The sequence below is a fragment of the Biomphalaria glabrata genome, chromosome 2 (assembly GCF_947242115.1).
Source record: "Biomphalaria glabrata chromosome 2, xgBioGlab47.1, whole genome shotgun sequence".
In the NCBI taxonomy this organism is placed as follows: domain Eukaryota; kingdom Metazoa; phylum Mollusca; class Gastropoda; family Planorbidae; genus Biomphalaria; species Biomphalaria glabrata.
Genome location: NC_074712.1, coordinates 35,470,305 through 35,490,715, shown reverse-complemented (window position 1 = coordinate 35,490,715; position 20,411 = coordinate 35,470,305). Strand labels below are relative to the sequence as shown.

The window sequence follows — 20,411 nt, the reverse complement described above, 5'->3', positions numbered from 1 at the left end:
GCGAAGACGTACTTGCGCTATATGTAGGCCTACTTCGAATGTCCCTTACAAAGTAGTAGCCAATGCTGCCATCTTCTTTATGTAACTTCATATGACCTGCGCTTAAGACTAAGACTAAGCTTTATCGATCCATATGGATATTTGTTGTGATTACATTAAGTACTCTTTTCCCATATAAAAACAAAACAACATAGAAACATTCACATAAATAGAAGAGACACAACTAGAGCGCTCTATACGCAAGGAGAATGCACATCTCAGTTCTGATTGAAAGTAAAAAGTTCAATTTTCGTCTGCCCCAATACGGAGAACTGCCTGATCTGGAAACCACGGCGCGGTGCATCTCGTATATAGGATTACTCAGTGCTTTTATTGTAAAACAAAAAAAAAAAATAGGTGCCGGTACTCTGTGATGGGTTGCCTAACTTTTAACTACCAATAAATTAATAATAAACGTGTTAAAATACAACAAGAAAGTAATATTTTTTTCTCCACATTGAAAAAGGTGCCGGTACGCGTACCGGTGCGTACAGTCACACACACAAAGCATTGGGATTATCTGAACCCTCCGACATGCACAATGAGAATATTTTTTGTCAGACTATCCAACTCTTTTTTTCCCCACATCATCTTTGAATTCCTATATTTTATTTTTGCTATCCCATTACATCAATTTGATAAGCCTAATAACTGAATATCAACATGTATATTCATGCCAATGATTGAAATAAATGGTCGTTTTAAAAACTAGTTTTCGAACGGGAAATATTCCTCAAATTATTTTGTACTTTATTATTCTAGACTGAACGCTTTATTCTATTTTTATTTTTAACTAATTGAAACTAATTAATACACAAAATACTTACAATCTATCATAAGGAAAAGTGCAAGATTTTACCACGAAGTCAAATCAATGTGGCCTATATTAAACCTTGTAGGCTACCAAGTAAATGTAGGCCTATACTTACATTGCCATTTCGTCGTTCTTCGTTGTTCTCGTATTTTTTCTTTTTCTTTCTCAAAGCATGTACTAAAAAACATATATAGGCTAGTACTGCAGATAGTACTATATTAGGACTAGACTTCGAGTTGTATTCTCAATGCAGCATATTTCTACTTTAGACTTAAGTCTGAAAATACTTTTCGCGCAAGCTGACACTTAACCTTTTGTATTTGGCCTCGGGTGTGATATAATTAGATGAAAGCGTTCACATCTGGTAAAATAATGAACTGATAGCCCAGTAAATATATGTGGGTACCCTCACAATAATTAAACATAATGCTTCCCTGTCCCACCTGGCTCAGCATGTAGTCTTCATAGATAATGTTGTATACCTGCTCTAATAAAAAAAATAATATGCTGCTTTAACAGCTTATTAGGTCTACAGGATAAACTTAAGTGTCATAAACAAAATATAAGATGCTAATATATATGTGAACATAAAAAGACGGCATAGTTAAAATGAAATTATGAAATGAAATTGTATTGAAATATTATAATGGGGTGTAAGTTGAGCCTACGGATTGAGAAAGAAATATATAAAGAGTTACAGGTGGAGTGGCACACCTGCAGAACGTTGTATGTTGTAGAAAAGCTTATTCATTTTTTTTAATGCATTCTTTGTTGTGCTCAAAAAGTACATTAACGCCATAGGTGGTTAAATAATGTATTTCAATGGTCTGGCCTCGATATTTTTTCTTTTTTTTAGATCTAGATCTGTTTATTATTTATGAACGCATTTAGATTTTGTCCTGTCCGAATCTGCACTATATATAATTCACTTTTATCCTCACTCGCATTCAATGGCAGATGATGTAAAGGTCAACTGTTTCTGTGGCTCATGATTAAAGAGAGTGTCATGTGGCCAGCACAATGACCAATCCCCTTTACTTTCCCCAACTAAAGTCAGGTGCCTGTTAAAGCTGGGTGGACTCAGAGGAGCCCAAACATCACAAATGCAAAATCCCAGTCTTCATCAAGATTCGAGCCCGGGACCTCTGTTCAGAAGCCAAGCGCCCTACCACTCATCCACCCCACCTCCAGAGAAAGCGATGGGAAGAAAACAAAAGAGTGAATGGGCCTGAACTTCTATTCAAGTCAAAAGACGGAGAATGTTATACCCCAACATTTGAACAAACAAAGGGATATATGAAGGTAACAATGCAAAAAAATAGTAGTGAATAATTTTATTCTAACTGAATTAGTTTTTGAAAGGTTCAAGGTTAAGCTACTTGTGTAGTGCTACCCTGCAAGTGACACAATGTAAAGTGCGAGAATACTTCAAAGCATTTTAGTAAATAGTTTTAAACTATAAACATTTAGAACACAAATATTTATAATTAAAATATAGTAAGTTTATTGCTTGGTAAGTAAAAATAAATAATAAAAACAAAAAGTAATAGCATTATATTGTATAAGCATTAGCCTTTTTTTGCCAGATAAATGTAGTTAAAAATTATAAATAACAAAAAAAGTCTTTTCTATAGCTGAATGTTCTAAAATATATATGGTAACCCTATATCACAGAAATTTATAAACCCTAGCAACAGGTAAAACAAAATGTCGAAAAATATTTAAAAATCAATTGGAAGGTAGGCAAGAAATCATCCAAATGATTGATATGTCATTTCCTTCTTCTAGAAACAAAATAACTATTCAGTAAACAAACAACAAAATTGAGCTTATAAACATGAATCAAAGTAAAATGTATGAATTGTATAAAAAAATGAAGTCTGTAAACAAAACCATTTTGAAAGAATAAAGAATGAATAAAGCTCTTTGTCAATTTAAAGACACAAAAATAACGACATGTAACACTATTATTCACTTATAGCAACATATTTTTGCAAAGAAATTTTAAAATAGTGAAATAAATAAAATAAGAATACCGGTACTAGACATTCGTTTAAAATAATATAATTTTTAATGCTTTTTTTTTTGTAACAGAAATGCTGTGAATATATAATTACAATAAGTGATTTTAAAAATGTACAAATATTGATTTATCATTCCTCGATCATCAGTATAGACCAGTGGTCTTCAACAAGGACAAAAACACCCCAGGGTAATTTTGTGAAAAGGGGCGGGGGGTGCTGGGCAATAAGGGAATGCCCTAAAGGAAACATAGAGAGGAAAGAAGAAACTGGAGGTGCTCTAAAACAAAAACATAATAATTGTGTGATTCACAGGTAACAAAAATTTTAGCCCACAAATTCATTCATATTTAAATCTCATTCATTTTTACCTATCCCTTTAAATCTCATTATAAAAAACTGTAAATAAAATAAAAATCAATGCTAAAATTAATGCATCTTAATAACAGTCTTGTGAAACAAATTATTAACAAGTCCAACTCTTAATGTACACTGAGGTTTGCTGGCTTTCTAAAGGAAATTCTTTGTTATGCTTTTAAATAAAAAAAATTTTGTGAAAACAGGAAGATTAATCAGTTAGCAATAACTTATAGAAGGTTTATAAAATTGGTTTTACATGGCTGACAACTAACATAAATGAATTAAATGAACCTGTGACTGCAAGGAAAGAAATTGACCTTTATTGATTCAAAGCTAATTATTTTCTCTGTTATTGAGATATTAATTGTTTTTTTTTAATAATATTTCTAGATAACAATTAACAATTTTATAATATCCCAGAACTTTGTTAGTGACTTTGTGAAAATCAATAAATAAATGATATTTTATTTAAATTTGTCTTCTTTTGTTTCTTGCTAGTTCTAGTCCAGGCGAAGGGAGGGGGGCACTGGTAGATTTTTAAAAGAGAAAATATAAGAAAAGAGGGCGGTTGAAGACCAATGGTTTAGATGATTATAAAAAAAACTAGTATGAATTATTTTAATGATACAAAAATGCTTATAGTAGCCCACCAACCAATATATACATATATGTTTTCTCAAGACAAGTCACAACACAATACTAGCAAAGAGTACTATGAATATATTTGTAGATTTATTTAATGATTAAAATATAAAATAAGACATTAAAAGGTAATCTGTCAGAAGTACTGCACTTCAATAAAAAAAAGTAATTGTATGCAGATTATCAATTGCAATAAAAATATATGTGTGACAGACTCAATACTTACAAATCAACTAAATGTGAAAGTCTATAGATTGTTAGTGGTCAGAGCCGAATTTGAAAAAAACAACCCACAAAACTTTCTATTTTTTTAGAACGGAACATTTTTTATTACCTAAATCATTTTTTCCCCTAACTACTATTAGATCTAATTAGTATATGGGAGGGATAGAAATTTTACAATTATAAGTAAATTAGTAAAAGAGAAAAGAAACAATTGAAGTTTATTGTGCTTAACAGTTATACAATATAAGGTCTGACGTTGGAGACTAAAACAGTAACAAGTATGAGATGAGCAGAAGTGAAATGATCTCATCTAGCCAGAGAAAGAGTCAACAATTAGTTTGCATGACTCTCTAAAAAACTAAATTACAAAGCAACAATACAGAATAAAATAAAACTATTTGAAATAACATATTAAATGCTTCAGGAGATAGAATAAAATTTGTTAAAAGCAACATTATGTTTCATAAACGTGATCTTAAGGAGATGGGTCAGTTACTTGACCAAGAAATAAAATGTTGTTGGCTCGGATATCCCTGATTAGAAATAAGAAAGGACGGTCAATAGTGATGGGAGGAGGTTGAGGCACTGCACATCTCATCATCATGACCACAGCTGTTGCAGCTGCTGCCTCCGTGCCTTCTTCATTTACCTGAATAAATGCTTTATGAACCGCAGCAGATATGTAAAGATCTTTTCCTCCCGTCATACCACTAAAGTCAGCGCAGTTGACATTAAAGGCCACTTCCATTCCCAAAGAAGAAAGAAGAGATTTTAAATCCAAACTTGAAGTCATCTAGAGACAAAAAAAATATACCACTATTATAAAAAACATTAACCATAGTTCTCTTTTATTTTCTGAAAGTCAAAGCTTGAGAAAAATAAAATTAAAAAAAAACACTACAGTATGACAAAGTTTTAAAGGGAAACTCTGATGGTTTTGACAATTTTTGATATAATATGTGTTTTGGTTAACAGATAATGAATATATTATTATTTTGTTTTTATTTGCAATAATAACTTAGTAATTTATATTTTTCTGACGTAATTTTCCTGCGCATCCAAAACGGTCAGACTTTCACCAGGTTTCTGTGACGTCACACATGCCTATTAATTTAATCTATTGACTTACTGTATAACGGAAAACCATTACAGTAACATTTACATTCTCGTAAAAGAAATATATCTTCGTCTATTCAGTTAGATCTAGGATCTTGTAAGCAAAGAAAAAAATGAGTGTTAAAGGAGATTTACATGCTTGACTAACCACGGCAGTGTGTATCTTCTCGCCTGACCACTCAACACACAAAAAACACTATCGCTTGGTTGTCTTGTCATGACCGACTACACGTAGTCTAGACTAGCCTTACACTAACCAGTTTCTTCGAATCATTCAGACCTGTGATCTATTTACTTCTTGGGACAGGGATGGGCTTAGATGAAAATGTTACTTTTTTTCTCGAGTTGGTTGTCCTAATGCTTTTAAATCTATCTATCTATATATAACTGTACCATAGCGCTTGACTAGGCCATCAGTAAGACTTACAGCCTAACAGCTACTGTAAGAATGAAGCGATACGATTGGTCAAATCTTGTTTCCCTTTCAGTATTGTTGAGGGAAATGACGTATGCCTAACCTAAAAACAAAATATCAAAGAACCCCGTTTTTTTTTAGATGTCAAGAATTTACTGTCTAATTTATTAAATATAAATGTTTTTAAGCATTTAATAAAAAATGGAAAAATGTTTACTATTACAACTTTTTACGCAGAATTTAAATATGTCAATAACTCAAATTTGAAAAACCATTGGAGTTTCCCTTTAAATAGTAATACAGACAGAAAAGAATTTTTTTTTTTTTGAGGTGTTATGTAGTATATACAGTGGTATCAAGAAAATTCAAATGCCAATAAATCAAAGTTCTGCTTTATTCAAATTCATTTCATAGTTTGGGTTTTTTCATTCTTTTCTGAAAGTCATAGGGTCACTTGAGGTGTTCACCAATCCTTCAACATGCTGCTATTGATTGACTTTTAGCTTCAGAGCATGTTGTATGTAAGTTACGAGTGGCTTGGCCTGGGAGGAACAAAAACTGACCCACCCCATACCTCTCTTTCCCTCTCTTTCTCAGTCTCACACACACCAGACAATAAGCTCTGCTGTTTGGGAATGTACCATTTTCTTTGTGCGCATTGTAATGTAATCACTGAGTCCAATTAATCTGACCAATATTCACCAATCTCTGTTTAATTCAAGACAGTGCAATCATTATCACTTGCGATATTGATATTCTCTAAGTTCTAAGTTTTTCAATTCCAAATCCTTTAAAATGAAAATAATAAGATTGTCTTCAAGTCCAAATTAATATGAAATGCAGTATTTCACTGCCTATGCAGTCTTACCTGCAACCTACATAGTTTGCTGTATTTTAATTTGTTTAAATATTATTCGAAGTCTTCTAATTTGAAGAAACTTCCTGTTTCTTTTCACTGAATTAGTGAATTCCCCTATATACAGTACCAATGTAAAGATAGCCAGATAACATTAACATACCTCAAACTTTGGAAGTGTGAGCTTGACCTTACTACCAGGATATGCTAGGCCATCAAAAATTGTCTTAAGTTTTTCCCATGTCAAATTATTAACAACACTCTGAAATTTAAAAAAAAAGGTGGTTTATAAGGTAATACCAAATTTAAACATGGACAATTAATGAGGTAAATTAAAGTATAACGGCAATTCAAGAATTAATATTACTCATCTATGTGGTTTTAAAATGTACTTCATTTACATAAAAAAAACTTTAAGCAGAAGATAAACAGACTTAAAGCAAAGAAAAGTCTAGAAATCAATACATTTTTCCATCAAAATCATTCCTATAATCTAAGTAGAGTAAGTAAAGCACCCCTTTCAGGCTCTGCGATCTATTGGGCAGATGATGTAAAGGTCATCTGTTTCTATAGTATGGCCAACGGTTAATGAGGGTGACATGACCAGTACAAAGATTAACCGCCTTGACTTTCCCAAACTAATGTCAAGTATACATTAGAGTGGGTGGACTCAGGGGCTTTCTAATAATTCCAAAATCTAAACCTTCACCAAGCTTTAAACCAGAGACCCTTCTGTTTGGAAGCCAAGTGCTTTACCATGCCCCCAAGAAGTGTTGACGTTAAACTTAATACTTCTGAAACAATAGATTCAACATTTTTTTAAAGACTATAAGCTAATTATTTAATCTAAGAAAAGGCAAAGATTTGACTGGTGGGTGACAAAAGCTCAGGTAAAGAGTGGCAACCTAAGTAGTCATTGAAGAAGTCTCTTTCAACATAACTGTTTTAAAGCTTCAACAATCATTTTTTTTATACTTGGCAAATGAAGTTTTTTTCTCTCTATTTTTTTACAAGGCTTATATCAACTCACTCTTTCTGCCTGTCTGTCCGTCTGGTAAAAAGGTTGAATATGTTTTTTTCTCCCATTTCCCCATTCTTGGATCAAGTTAAAACTTTGCACATTTATTCATTAAACCTGACAAGACATGAATCAATAAAAAAAATTAAAATATTTGTTGATGATGATTAATTATTTGTTTTATTTTGAATTAAGGAGATTAAATGCCACTAAATGAGAGATGAGGATTTATATATATGGATTTAGTCCCCTTGTTAAGTTTGGTCACATTTGTTCTCCCATTTCCCATTCTCTGATCAAATTTGTGCATAATTATTCAAAGTCAATAACAATACAGGAATCAATCCAAAATTAACCAATTAGTAAATCATTTAGTACTAATTAATTAATTTTGTTTTATAAAACAGAAAGGGAGATAAACAACATAAACAACAAGATAAATGGCAGTACTTAGTGGTTCCTTTCCTTACACAAGCTTTGTTTTTAAAAAGTATTCTTTTTTTTCTATTTCTTGTTTATAAATCATGTAAGATAATCAAATGTTACAGCTAATGCACTATATTATATCTTTCTATTATAACACTGCAATAAAGTATCTGTGTGAGGCCATTTTTTTCTTCTGATATAACAACCAGTCCATACCTCCAAACTAGTGTCTTCGTCTGGAAGAAGAATGACCATCCCTAGCTCCTTCCCCTTGTAAGGAATTTCAACAGCTGTAACTTTAAGGTCTGGATCATCAGTATAAGAGAACTCACTGGTCATGATCATCATAGGCACATTCTTTGTTTGTCCAGGGGAAAGTTTGAAAGGCAAAGATCTGGTGTCACTCTCTTTAAATTTCTTGTTCCACTGACCTGTAAATAATAGTGGGGGAAAAAAACTTGATTCAAATCTTAAGCATACTGTGAGTGATTATTCTAGATTCATAATTATTGAAAGTCAAAGAACAGTTCTACTTCAAAGGTATGACAAATAGATTATAAAGTTGTAACCAACACAAAATGACCAACTCTGTAAAAGAAGTCTTCATGGGCTCATAAGAGCTGAGTAAAAGCTTTGCTTGAACCTTATATAGCTGATCAAAGACCAATTTGATATCTTTTTTTTTTAAGACTAAGACTGCTTTATTAATCCTTATTGCAAATATGTTGTGATTACATGGATTCTTTTTTAACTTTAAAAAAAATATATTTAAAGAAGAGAACAGACAGAAAGGTTCAATGATACAAATTTGAGAAAAAAAAGAAGTCTACTGCTGAGGACAGGTGTAGACAGAAAAAACAGAACTTAAAGGGATCACCAACAGATAATGGTTATGTCTGTGTTGAATGTGGAAAACTAAAACTATGTATATTACAGCGAGGACTGCACAGCAGTGTGAAGTACCACACTCTTCCTTGATCTTATTATATGTACCACAGATAACTTCAACAAACATATCTTTTAAAGTGTTTTAAAGTAATAAGCAATGAAGATCTTCACTATCACCTTTTTCTCACTTCTGACCTGATTTAGGTGCTACAATCTATTCTTATATTTTGCACTTACGAAATAGGCTTAAAGTTTAATTTCATTTGTAACTCATTTAAATATGAAATATTTAGCTAAAAGACCTTTAAAATAAATGGCATTAACCAGCACCATCCTAGTCAGACTGTCCAGTACTCCAGGAGCCAAAAGGTCAAGGATTTTGTTATTTGTCTGGCCAGCTACCCAGTCATTGATTTGAACTCTTTCATTTTCAGCATTGCTGACAAAGTCAGCACTTATAGGCTCTGAAACAAACAATTCCAGATAATAATTAAATATAGTTTGTAAACTATTATAATATTATTATATATTATTGTTATAATATTCACATATATTTTAATTAAGTTACACAGCCACACATACATATACATTTATATGTACATTCATTATCTCTAGTAAATATAATGATTAAGAAATAGTTTTTCAGTAGGCCCACTAGCTATGCTTTTGCAATGACAACAGTTGAATAAAAAAAAATAAACTGCTTAATAAAAAAGTATTATAAAAAAAAAAAGTGTTTACTTCACACATACTAGTTCGTACCATCCAAACAGTTGTAGACTTTATAAAATGATACTTTAATATTTCAGGTAAAATAAAATCAGAAATATTTTTTTCTCTCTCAAGTGCTTATCAGATGTGTTTCAAATTAGTTTGTCTTATCCTATAGGTGTGTCAGTAAGAAATTTTTGTCTGTTTAAAAAAATAAAAAAAAAAAAAAATGTATCAGATAGTCTGCCTTTATTTTACTGCTTTGTTTATATTTTTGCTTTGATCCAATAAATCTCTAAGTCCCAAAGACTATCTGTCAATTTAAAACATTTTAAGAAATCATTTAAGACTTAAAACAACGATACATAAAATGCCTACAAAATATTTCCTTATTAATTTATTGCAATGATTTTCATTAAGAAAAACTAGCAAATGTTTAAGAGTTACAAAATAAAATAAAATAAATAAAGAGAGATCACAAAAAAAATGGTTTAAGCATTTAGCTCTGATAAACATTTTATTTATACGATGAACTTGATCCTAAAATATTTTTGTTAAATATGAAAAATCAAAAGGCTGCTTTGTAACAATTGTTAATTGAGCATAAATGTAACTTCTATACTAAAGATTCAAAATTGTATGTTTATGCTAATCTCACAATATGTAATTGTCAACTAACCTGCCAAGTACCATGTAATAATTTTATTCTTGAATTCTTCTAAAAACACATAGCTCTGTTGTAAGTACAATCTGTTGGCTGTAGACAGCTGATAAGCATCCGTTGGTGACTGAATCAGTTTGAGGTAACTCTGAAACTGCTCATGAATTTTAGTTTCCTCCTCAGTTTCCCATCTCAAGGCCTTGGCCATGTCCTGAGCAGTCTTTTCTCTGGCACCCACTTGAGTCATAGCTAGGGCAAGAGATATGCTGAAAGGGGATAAGAACAGATTCTCTCCCTTGCTTCCATTATGAGTCAGTTTAAAGAGGTCCAAGCCAAACTTATTGTTAGCATCAGCAATGAGTTGGTGAGCCATTTGTAAAATCAGTTTTTACCTGGGGAAATACAGAAAGTGAAAATCTGAATGAAGTCTAGCACACAGGGTGGTGAAAGTAGGATAGTGATAATCTAACAAGCGAACTACTAGGCTCGACCTAAAGAGATTTATTGCAACAGACATTTTTATTACTTTACAACTTCAGGTCATACAAAAAGATTCTGTGTGGGAACATGACTAGTGGCAATGTTGATAGATTGATAGCTCTTTCTAGTATAAATTAAGTAGTGTCACACACTCTCTGTTCAGTAGTTAAACAGTGAACTCAACAGAGATGAATGAAGAGTGGGAGATCAAATAGCACTACTAAAATAACAGAAGTTAATTTCACAATGGTTTTTAAGTGATAAATTGTGTCATTATTTTTTCTTAAGATAATTGTTATTTTTGGTTTACTATGAAAATTATATTTCAAAACTACACAAAATTAACTAGTTTTCATAGGGGAAAATCTAACAATTCACCAATATATGAGACAATGCTGGACAGAGTAGACAACAACAGGGGGTGCATTGACCCACCTCACTGTGAGGCTGAGACAAAAACATTTAAGTTTACAAGCTGTAGCTCAGGCACAGGTACTTTGATACACTTATGACAGATAGTGCATGTTAGTGTTGTTGGGCTTAGGGTTGTAATTTTTAATTTTATTGAGATTTTTATGTTTCAGCTTTATTTAACATAAAAGCTGATTCTTATTAAGTAGGAATTAACTTCACAAAGAGAAATAACCATAGAAGACAATCCACCAAGAACTGAGTTCTTTACACTAATTAATAACAAATTCATTAATATGTGTATTGCATTAATGGTACACAGACTCATTAGGTAAAATAAGTTCACTAGAAGTAGGTAGAAAACTATGGCAAATTTGATCATGACTGACCCAAAAAATAAGACAGCAGGCTTAAAAGTTTTTACGAAACTATATTTTTAATTAGAAGAAATAACATTTACATGTAGGCCTAAACAACTTTAAAATTATTCATCTTTCACTAACCTACAAATAGTTCTACAAATATTTAATTTAGGGATTTCAAAGTCAAGTTAGATGCATTATCTTTGGTCAGCTCCTCTCCATGAAGGCTAGAACAGAAAGATTTTAAAAACTCCTTTATTCCTCTTTCAGTCGGGGTGTTGCGAGGTCACTTGTCACAGAGAAGTACATAGAAGCCTAATTTATAAAGCGCTGGTCATGTTAGTGTCTGTGTGCATATCTTATGCATGTGAATTTTGTTTGTGTTTGCATCTAAATTGTTAATGTTATAGTAGTAATTCTGAGATGGACAATTTTCATTTGTTTGTATCAATAAAGTTTATCTTATTAAATCTTATCTAAGTAACAGCAAATTTATTGTCTCACTCTTAGTGTGTAAAGATGGCTGATGTGTGGTTCATAATGTTGGCATAATAGTCCATGATTGGAGTCATGCCCTTCAGGATATCAGGACTGTATTTTTCTATATTATCCCTATTGAACACAATTAGCAATGTCTATTTATTCTGTGTAAGCTAAGCTTTACTATCCCCAGTTTGTATTGGCTTACTGCTGTATAAACTTGCATTTTAAAAGCATGAACATTTGTAATTTCTTTAAAAATGCATAATAAACTAGAACAAAAAACTGATTTTGTAATTTCACAATATATGTTGTTTGTAAAATGTTGTACATGTTTCGGGTGTTCCTTCTTTCTAGTCCAAACCTCCAGTAGGACAGCGGAGGATGGGAGCGGGCAGGGTTTGAACCCGGGACCATCAATAAATCCGAATGACAGTCCAGCCATCCATATATATTATATGTGATAACTTTTGAATATGATGAACTGATGTTGAAAATGTTTTTTTAAAACAACAACATATACAAATATTTTATGGAATCAATAAAAAAAAAATATTCGAGAATGTTGAGCCAACTTAGATAAAAGTTTACTGTTTGCATTTTTCATCAAGAAAATTTTTGATGACTAAACAAATTTTTCCAGCTCCCAGATAGTTCTGACTGCTTTCAAATACCTAAAAAAGTTGAAAGAGGTGTTATGTGATTCTACCGTACGTAAACAATAGATGCAAAAAATGGTCAGGATTTTTCAAGTTGCCATATAACTAGATATGTTGAGCATTATTGTCATTAGAAAAACTGAGAAGCTCAAAAGAAGATGCTCATCACATTTTGAAAAGATATCTCAGCTAGAGCTTAAATTCTGCAAGTTGACCACTTGAGGTGGTTGACTACATATAAATAAATAATATATATATATATATATATATATATGTATATAAAATGTATATAAAATTTTGGGCTCATTTGCATAGGCATAGGGCATAGACTTAGCCATTGAAAAAATATAGACTAGTATTAACATTAACCCTACCTAGGAATAGGTAAAGTCATCCAACCTGACTTATAAATTTGAAACTCTTTTTTCTGTATTAGTTTACGAGACTAGAAACGCTAAATCAGGTTTCTCATATATTTTAAGAATATGCAGAAAAAAATGCAGATTACAAATATGTAATTTAATTTCCTCGGAGATAAATAGTTTTTAAAATATAAATTTTTAAGTTTTATTTCTTATTACCATATATTGTCATTGGAAATATGCCATTTTGGTTTTAAGGCTTAATATTAGACTATCTCCCTTGAATTACTTTTTCTGTTGCTGTTTTGTCTTTCTTTCTAGCAGCTATTAGATCTAATATTAAATTTCATTTAAAATGATAGCATAAGAACAAAAAACTCTCTTAAAAAAGTTATTGAAAAAATGAAGAAACAACTTCATCAATTTATTATTAACATTTTTTTAGACCTTCATTTCAGTAAATACACTTAAAATGCATAAGTAGACAGCATAAGAACAGAAATCTCTTTTTAAAAAGTTATTGAAAAAAGAAGAAACATTAAAAACAACATGGTGGTCAGTAAAGGCATCTGAATCTATTAGCCTTTTTTCTTACATATTGAAAGGGAATTGGGTTTGAATCATTGGATTTGGATAATGGACAAGCACAGGTTACCCAAGCACATTATTATACAGCACGCTAGTTTCATATTAAATATCAAAATAAAGATGTAATGACCACAAAAACAGCGAGTGTTCAAATTCATGTAATGTCCAGATTAAATAAACGTCATGATCTCCTTTTAGGTCATTTATTTACGTCTCTAGGCAGCCATATTGGTGCAGGCCAGATTTTTATTGCGTTGTCTAGCTGCTGGATCAAGACTAAAAGAAATATTTCTAAGGAGGGATAACCTACTTGATTTTTAATACAGTGAGCTAAAACATGATAGGAATGAAATAAAATAAATAGAATTAATAGGAATATATGCTATATTAGTTGAAGTATTAAAAAGGGGGGGGGGGGGGGTATACATTATTATTCTTAAATTAGAATGACAGTAATCACACGAAAAAGCGTAAATCTAGGTACCAATTTTTTATGCTATAAAAATTGAATTTAAATAGATATGATGGCATTATTGTATAGATAAACACACGTACATTTTAAATGTTTTGATGTTTCTCCAAGAAACCAGACTAGCCGAAGACGGCATGCTCCGCGAGGCTGATTACACTTTCTATTGGAAAGGAAAAGCACAGGAACAGACGAGATTGCATGGTGTGGGCTTTGCTGTCAAGAACAGTCTACTTCCCACAATAGTCTCTCCAGTTGGTGGCTCGGAAAGGCTACTAAGCATAAGTATGATGACTACATCTGGAAAAGTCACTCTAATCAGTGCCTATGCCCCTACACTATGTTCACTCCAAGAGGACAAAGACAAGTTCTACGAAGACCTAATGGAAGCCATTGAGACTATTCCTCAAAAAGAGCAGATGGTTATTCTAGGTGACTTCAATGCAAGAGTAGGAGCAGACCACACTACCTGGCCAGACTGCCTCAGGCTTTTAGGAATCGGCAGGATGAATGAGAACGGACAAAGACTTCTTGAATTCTGCGCATATCATAAGCTCTGCATTACGAACACTTACTTCAAGACAAAACCACAGCATTGTGTCTCATGGAGACATCCTAGGTCTGCACACTGGCACCAGCTGGATATGACACTGATACGGAAAAGGGACATTGGAAACATACTGCTGACACGTAGCTTTCAAAGTGCGGACTGTGATACTGACCACACTTTAGTGTCCTGCCGGACAAGACTGCTGCCTACTAAGATCCACTCATCACAGGGAAAAAGAAAAGCACGCCTGAATACTGCAAACACAAACAATGCTGATCTTAGCATCGAATTCACAAAGAAATTAGAGGAAGCTTTCAAAAACTTCTCAGTGACTGAGATAGAAAAAACCTGGACGCTCATACGTGATACTACATCATCACTGGTCTTTGGTAACAAAACAAAGAAAAATGAAGACTGGTTTGAAGCAAGTCTGCAAGAAATGGAAACTGCCACTAGAAGCAAGAGAGTAGCCATGCTAAACTACAAGAAGGAGACCACCCCTAGCAACTTACAAGCTCTCAGATCTACTCAAAATGATGCCCAAAGAATAGCAAGACAGTGTGCAAACAAATACTGGCAGGACCTATGTGAAAAGATCCAATCTTGTGCCGACTGTGGTAACATCAGAGGACTATACGAGGGCATGAAAAAAGCCTTTGGACCTCACACCAGCAAGTGTGCCCCACTTAAGTCAAACGATGGCTCAATCACTGATCGTGCACTGCAAATGGAACGATTGGTAGAACACTATGCAGAACTTCACCAGATAGAAAATTTTATCTCGACAACTGCTTTGTCTAACTTCCCACCACTTTCAGTTTTGAGCGAATTAGATGAAACACCCTCTAGAAAGGAACTGAGCACAGCCATTGACATGCTTGCACACGGGAAAGCACCCGGAGGAGATGGTATTCCTGCTGAAGTCATTCAGGCTGGAAAGCCTGCCCTAATCAAGCCACTCCACGAACTGCTAAGTTTATGCTGGGAGCAAGGAATAGTCCCCCAAGAATTGAAGGATGCCAACATAGTAACGATATACAAAAATAAGGGTGACCACACAGATTGTAACAGCTATAGGGGCATTTTACTTCTTAGCATAGTTGGGAAGGCTTATGTCAGAGTAATACTAAAGCAACTACAGATCTTGGCAGAATGAGTTTACCCAGAATTGCAGTGTGGCTTTAGGGCCGGTAGATCCACAACAGATATGATCTTCTCCCTGCAAAAGCTACAGGAGAAAAGCAGAGAACAAAGGCAGCCCCTCTTTATAGCTTTTATTGACTTGACCAAGGCGTTTGACCTTGTCAGCAGAACCGGCTTGTTTGCAGTATCGGCTGTCCAAACAAGCTACGAAACTAGTGTCAGCTTTCATGAAAACATGCAGGGCACCGTACAGTTTGACAGCTACGCCTCTAGGCCATTCTCCATCAAGAGCGGAGTAAAACAAGGATGTGTTCTGGCTCCAACACTATTCGGCATCTTCTTTTCAGTTGTACTCACCAGCGCGTTCAAATCCCTGGAAGATGGAATATATATCCACAGTAGATCCGATGGAAAGCTATTTAATCTGGCACGCCTTAAAGCCAAAACGAAGAGACAGCATATCTTGATTAGAGAACTGCTGTTCGCAGATGATGCCGCACTAATATCTCATTCACAAGAAGGATTACAGAGGCTTGTGAATGCACTGGCAGCTGCTTGTCAAGAGTTTGGCCTTACAATTAGCCGCTCCAAGACTGAAATCATGGCACAAGATGTTGCAGAAATACCAGTGATACACATTGGAAATCGCACACTTACGGTGGTGCAGGAATTCACATACTTGGGAACAACATTAGCCAGCAACCTAGAGTTAGACACTGAGCTGACCAAAAGAATAGGGAAGGCTTCTGCAGCAACGGCAAAACTCTCTACGCCTGTGTGGGAAAATACCAAATTGACCACGGCAACAAAAATCCTTGTCTACAAAGCCTGCATTCTGAGCACACTTCTCTATGGCAGTGAGAGCTGGGTAACTTACATGCGTCAAGAGCACAGATTAAATAGCTTCCACCTACCCTGCCTGCGACGCATACTTTGCATCTCCTGGAGGGATCGTGTCACCAACCAGGAAGTTTTGACACGGGCTAACATACACAGCATCTATGCTCTCCTTCAACAGAGAAGACTATGCTGGCTCGGTCATGTCGCTCGCATGCCAGATGGAAGAATCCCTAAAGACATCCTGTACGCTGAGCTAGCAGAGGGAGCCAGACCCAAGGGCCGCCCAAGACTAACTTACAGAGATGTCTGCAAGCAAGACATGAGAGCCATGGGCATCGACCAAAAGTATGTAGAAGGAGATAGCCCAAGACCGGACAGCATGGAGACAGAGTGTACGTGCTGGTATGAACTTTGCTGAATGCAAAAGAAATAAAGCTGCATCAGTCAAGAGAAAGAAAAAGAAAGCTGCCCTGTCAGTGAGCCCTAGGACAGATGAATATAAATGTTCGAACTGTGGCAAACTGCCGTTCCAAAATTGGCTTGATCAGCCACTCCAGATTCTGCCCCGTCTCAAGACGCAACCAAAGCCAGTGACTCATCTGGGCGCATCCATTGTCTTACGAGACAGAAGGAGCCATATATTATTTACCCATAAAGCCGAAAAAAAAAGTTAATAGCACAGTCTCGTTTATACGTTTGTAGAAATGGGGAGACATGGGTTATTTAATACAGAAGCTACTATTTTTAATGCGTTAAATATCGCCTATCTCCTCTACCGGTTTCGGTTAAAGATAATATTTATATGGAGACAGGTTATTTTATAGAGGCTACTTTATTGATGTATCAGGCGGCCTTATCAGTGCACGGGACCCGTGGCTAATGTAGTAATGTCATACGCCGTTCCCCGGGCGAGTGTCATGCGTGGGCCCGTGAGCCATAAGCGTAGACTATTTAGACAATATCACATGAACCAAATGAGCTTGTTTGGCTCTAATGCTATACATGCCTTATTTTTGTTACAAAATCCTAAAGCGCTACTTTACGTAGGTATCATACCATTGGCCGTTTGACTATTAATTACGTACCGTATTGTAATTGTTCTGCATATAAGTATTAGCTAGTAAGGTTTTGTCCGCAGTCCTCTACGACGCAAATAATGATTCAACAAACTCTATAAAAATATTTCTGGTATTGTGGGGCCGCCCGAGACGCGGCACTGGAAATTTATTAAAGAGTGCCTAATTTTCCACCTTGTCAAAAAGTGCTTAATTTACCGGTGCCTAAATTTCCTAAATTCCCCCCACTCGCCACCCCCTAAGGCCGCTTCTGGATATTATCAACTAGCATCTGTCTCCTCTACCGTCGTACCGTACCGTAGTTGTGTAATTAAAAGCCGGTAACTCCACCATTAGTCTGGTCCCAAGTCCAGAATGCGAAATTAGGAGGGCCGGCATTAATCACGATAGGCTAGGCTAATGGATAATTGGTAAGTAAATTTTTTAAATATTTTTTTTTCAAATACCTGTATTAATTATAAAAAAAATGTAAACAAAAAAGTCCATGTATAGGAAAATCATTGGTGACACACACACACGCACACAAAATATTAATTGAACCAATAGCAAATTGGAAAAAAAGAAGAAGAAACATGAGATGATGTTTTTAAAGTTTATTAAATAATTGCCAGAGAAAGACAGAACATTTTATTATTAACAAACTTGAGCTATAAAACACATAAAAATGTATAGAAATGCTATAGATTCTCGATATATTAAAATGTAGATATATGTTTTGATTAAATAAAATAGGTCGACACTTACTAACCCATCTATAATATTTATTTATCAAAATTATATTTTTTAGTTGGCAGCAAAAAAAAACAACTTCTTTCTCAATTTTATTTTTTGTGTTATTATTGCATCAGTAACGAAGTCCATCTGGCAAAAAGCAGCCGCCTGTTGCCGTGATAGCAACGGTAAATAAATTAACTGAAACAGGATTTTGCCAAATAAACTACTAGTTCACTGAGTCACTCTACTGTCTCTAGATTCTAGATCTACTACTACTAGTACTAGGACTAGGTGACGGTAGGACACTTTGGTAGGTCTAGTCCTCAGTCCTAGTGTCTAGTCTAGGTAGTAGAGAAGAGGCTAAGTCGGCTTAGTTAAAGTTAAAGGGTAACTCCGATGGTTTTGACAATTTTTGATATAATATGTGTTTTGATTTATAGATAATGAATATATTATTCTTTTTTTTTTATTTGCAAGAATAACTTAGTAATTGATGCTTTTGTGACATAATTTTTCTGCGCATCCAAAACAGTCAGATTTTCACTGAATTTCTGTGTGACGTCACGAGTGTGCACTCAAATCCTATTGATAGGGAGGCGAAAAAGAAATTATCTTTGATAAAAAAAATTTTTCGTTAGTACATCATTAAAATACTTTAAAAGAAATTTCTAATAGTGTATAAATTATGACTGTATGTTTGACCGTAAGAAAATTATGATTTTTTTGTGCTGTTTTGACCTAACATTGGTTGACATGGAAAAAGTGATGAGAGAGCTTGACGCTGGCTCAGCCGGCGAGACACACCCCCAAGGTCAAAAGTTAAAAAGTTGGAATTGAGTTTCGTAGACAATAGATCTACTTATTAAATAAGAAATTTAATAGTAGATCTAGTATTTGTAGCAAATTTCTAGCTCACAAATCTGATTCATTTATATTTGAACTTCAGTTGTTTAAAATGTCTCAGTAGTATCATTAATTGAATTCTTTGGCCTGGAAATCCAATGTATTGTTGGTACTGCACCTGGTATTAACTTCATTTTTTTTTTAAAATCCCATTTCCACAGCAATGAAGTTGCTGAAACAGCTTCTCTCAAAATGGTTTGAGCATAAACAGGAATTAGCTAATGCCTTTGTAAAATATTTGCTCTTCAGGCGAATAAATTTTCCACATTTTCCCTTTAAAACTTCATCTCTTGGAAACAAATGAAAAGAAACACTAATTTCTGTATCAGCATACTTGCTGATTTTATCTTTGTGATTGGAACTACTGGAACAAGCTGAAGAACAATATTTAATTTTCTTCAAGTAGAAATCTAATAGAGGTTTATAAACAATGACCGATTATAAATCAACGTGGAGACTAGATCTAGCTGTGAAGCGTAACAATAAATGCGATCCGATAGGTCTAGATCTAGACTAGAGAGTTTATCGGTTATATAGGTCTAGATCTATATTTAGCCAGCACCCTTGTGACGTCACGTTTTTAAAAACTAAAAACATCTCGCAGAACCCCGTTTTTTAGGGGGCGTGGAGAATTTTCTGTCTAATTTATTAAATATAAAATTTTCCGAGCATTTAAATAAAAAATGATATAATGTTTACTATTACAACTTTTTACGCAGAATTTAAATATTATATGTCAATAACTAAAATTTAAAAACTATTGGAGTTTCCCTTTAAAAGAGCCTCCCTCAAAAGGCTCAAGACTACTCAATTAAGTTTAATTAACTCAATTGACTCAATGAAAGAGAGTCTTAGACTTTTTAGACTCTTACTACTATTTACTATTACTAGTCAAACTAGTCTTACGCTAAGTCCTTAGTCTTAGTCACTCTTCAAGTCTTAGACGACTTACTTTAGACTTGTCACTTTAGAGAATCACCTGTTTCTGTAGGCACTGCAGATCTAGACTAGATAGTAGATTCTATGGTATATAATAATATATCTAGATTATATTTATATAGATCTAGAATCTATCTAGATCTAGAAACGAGACTGTGACGATTCACTTCCCTCTAGCTTAATCTTACAAGTAGATCTAGATCTACACTAATTGTGACTAATACCAAAGTAACTTATATAGAT

General features: G+C 33.9%; 1 protein-coding gene across 2 annotated transcripts; it reads right to left on the bottom strand.

Moving 5' to 3' along the window:
* Positions 1 to 2,172: 2,172 nt before the first annotated feature.
* Positions 2,173 to 20,368, bottom strand: LOC106075171 (leukocyte elastase inhibitor-like). Of its 2 annotated transcripts, none has more exons than XM_013236101.2 (6): positions 20,182 to 20,368; positions 10,211 to 10,584; positions 9,123 to 9,284; positions 8,149 to 8,363; positions 6,652 to 6,750; positions 2,173 to 4,894 (listed from the first exon to the last, which is right to left on the bottom strand). In XM_013236101.2, the coding sequence occupies exons 2-6, from the start codon at positions 10,563 to 10,565 to the stop codon at positions 4,577 to 4,579; spliced, it is 1,149 nt and encodes a 382-aa protein (XP_013091555.2). In that variant the 5' UTR covers positions 10,566 to 10,584; positions 20,182 to 20,368; the 3' UTR covers positions 2,173 to 4,576. The 2 variants fall into 2 exon arrangements, with proteins under 2 accessions (XP_013091555.2, XP_055876233.1); XM_056020258.1 differs by having other exon boundaries at positions 20,209 to 20,362.
* Between the last annotated feature and the right edge of the window lie 43 nt (positions 20,369 to 20,411).